This window comes from Neophocaena asiaeorientalis, unplaced genomic scaffold, assembly GCF_003031525.2.
Source record: "Neophocaena asiaeorientalis asiaeorientalis breed wild unplaced genomic scaffold, Neophocaena_asiaeorientalis_V1.1 scaffold40, whole genome shotgun sequence".
Taxonomy (NCBI): Eukaryota; Metazoa; Chordata; class Mammalia; order Artiodactyla; family Phocoenidae; genus Neophocaena; species Neophocaena asiaeorientalis.
In genome coordinates, this window is record NW_020185335.1 from 6,069,548 (window position 1) to 6,071,219 (window position 1,672).

General features: G+C 60.1%; 1 protein-coding gene across 1 annotated transcript in view; it reads left to right on the plus strand.

The window, feature by feature from the left end:
• The first annotated feature begins 439 nt into the window (after positions 1–439).
• VAT1L (vesicle amine transport 1 like) overlaps positions 440–1,672 on the plus strand; it is a 144,158-nt gene continuing 142,925 nt past the window's right edge. Inside the window, exon 1 of the mRNA XM_024735750.1 lies at positions 440–783. Within this exon, the coding sequence (XP_024591518.1) occupies positions 557–783 (227 nt within the window). The 5' untranslated portion in view covers positions 440–556. The remainder of the gene's footprint in view (positions 784–1,672) is intronic.

The window sequence follows — 1,672 nt, forward strand, 5'->3', positions numbered from 1 at the left end:
TCTAGTTTCCAGCTTCCAGAACCTCTCCTCTCTTCTAGCTGGGACTGATGGTTTGGGAAAAAGCACCATTTCCAGTCTATCCCGCCCGCTCCCGCATGTCGGTGGGAGAGGAAGCAACCTTGGGGCGGGGAGGCATCCTCCAGACTCAGACATTCATCTCTGTCCATTTCAAGGCGCCCAACCTGCACCGTATATAATGAAGTATTGCGCCCACAGCGGAGGACAAGGCGTCCTCTCTGCATGTTTAACTCACGAGTTTGGGGCAAATCTGGACTCTGGGTCTACGATCAAGAGCTTGATTTGACACTGGTTGAGAAACTGGAGTTGAGGCTTTGATCGGGCAGGGAAGAGCGGTGGGGAGCGAGGTGGGGCGGACAGTGGCGCGGCTCTTGGGAGGATTACGGCGGAGGCTGTGGACCGCGGCGCTGCTCGCAGAAGCTGCAGCCATTGCACCGCTGAGCATCCCACATTCAACAGGAGGAACCCGCGGGAGAAGAGCCCCGAGCCCCCCGCGCCTCAGCCGCTGCAGCCCGTGCGCCCCGCGCCCGCGCGCGCCATGGCCAAGGAAGGCGTGGAGAAAGCGGAGGAGACGGAGCAAATGATCGAGAAGGAGGCAGTCAAGGAGCCGGCGGAGGGCGGCGGCGGCTCTCACCGCCTCGGGGACGCCCAGGAGATGCGCGCCGTGGTGCTGGCCGGCTTCGGGGGGCTCAACAAGCTGCGGGTCACCAGGAAGGCCATGCCCGAGCCGCAGGACGGCGAGCTCAAGATCCGCGTCAAAGCCTGGTCCAGTATCCGCGCCTTTCTCTTTTTCTCTCTTTGCGCGCTCAGTGCTCCGGGGAGCAGGTGGGGGGAGAGCCTCCGTGGATACCCCCCTCCGCGCCCTCACCCGGGTCTCGGAGCCTCCCCGAGGCCCTGGGCCAGCTGATGCTGGGGAGGATGTTGAGAGGCGGCCCTCGCCCTCCCCGAGCCGGATCTAGGGGTGACCGGAGGAGCCTGTGAGAGGGGAAGGGTCGATGTGGCGCCCAGCGCTCAGGGTCTGGAAGATTGCGCCGCGGGAGCTCTCCGTGGGGTAGGACAGCTCAGCTGCCAGGAGAGGGTGTTTGACGATAACATGCTTAAAAAATAACCGTCGGCTTACTGTGTACGAGCTATCGTTTTTTAGAGTTTTATGTGTGCGATCTTATTTAATACTTCCTGGGACCCAGTGAGTTAGGTACCATCATTGCCCCCCATTACAGGTGCGGCAACCAGGGCTCGGAGAGTGATTTGCCCAAGATCATTCGGCCGCCACTAAGTGGCATGGCCAGGATTTGATACTGGACCTTTTCAGCCTCTATGCTATTGTCCTGGTGGGGCTGGGGACGAAGTGCGGGGCTGGGGAAATGCGTCCTTCCTCCTCACAGCTGCACACTCCCGTCCTTGCGGTCTGATATGGGGAAAGGAACTGGGAAGCATCCTAGGTACCCAGCATCTCAGCCCCGTGAGGGCTGAGGCCAAGACTGCTACTTCATCCCCCCCTCTTTCCCCACAGGCAAGATCTGTGTTTCTCTGAAGAGGAAAAACACAAACAAAACAACTGAATCTTCTCCTAACTCCTGCTGCCATCTCAGGAGGAGCTCAGCAATCTGAGTACCCTTCTATTCCCCACCCCTCCCCAGGGAACCTCAGACTG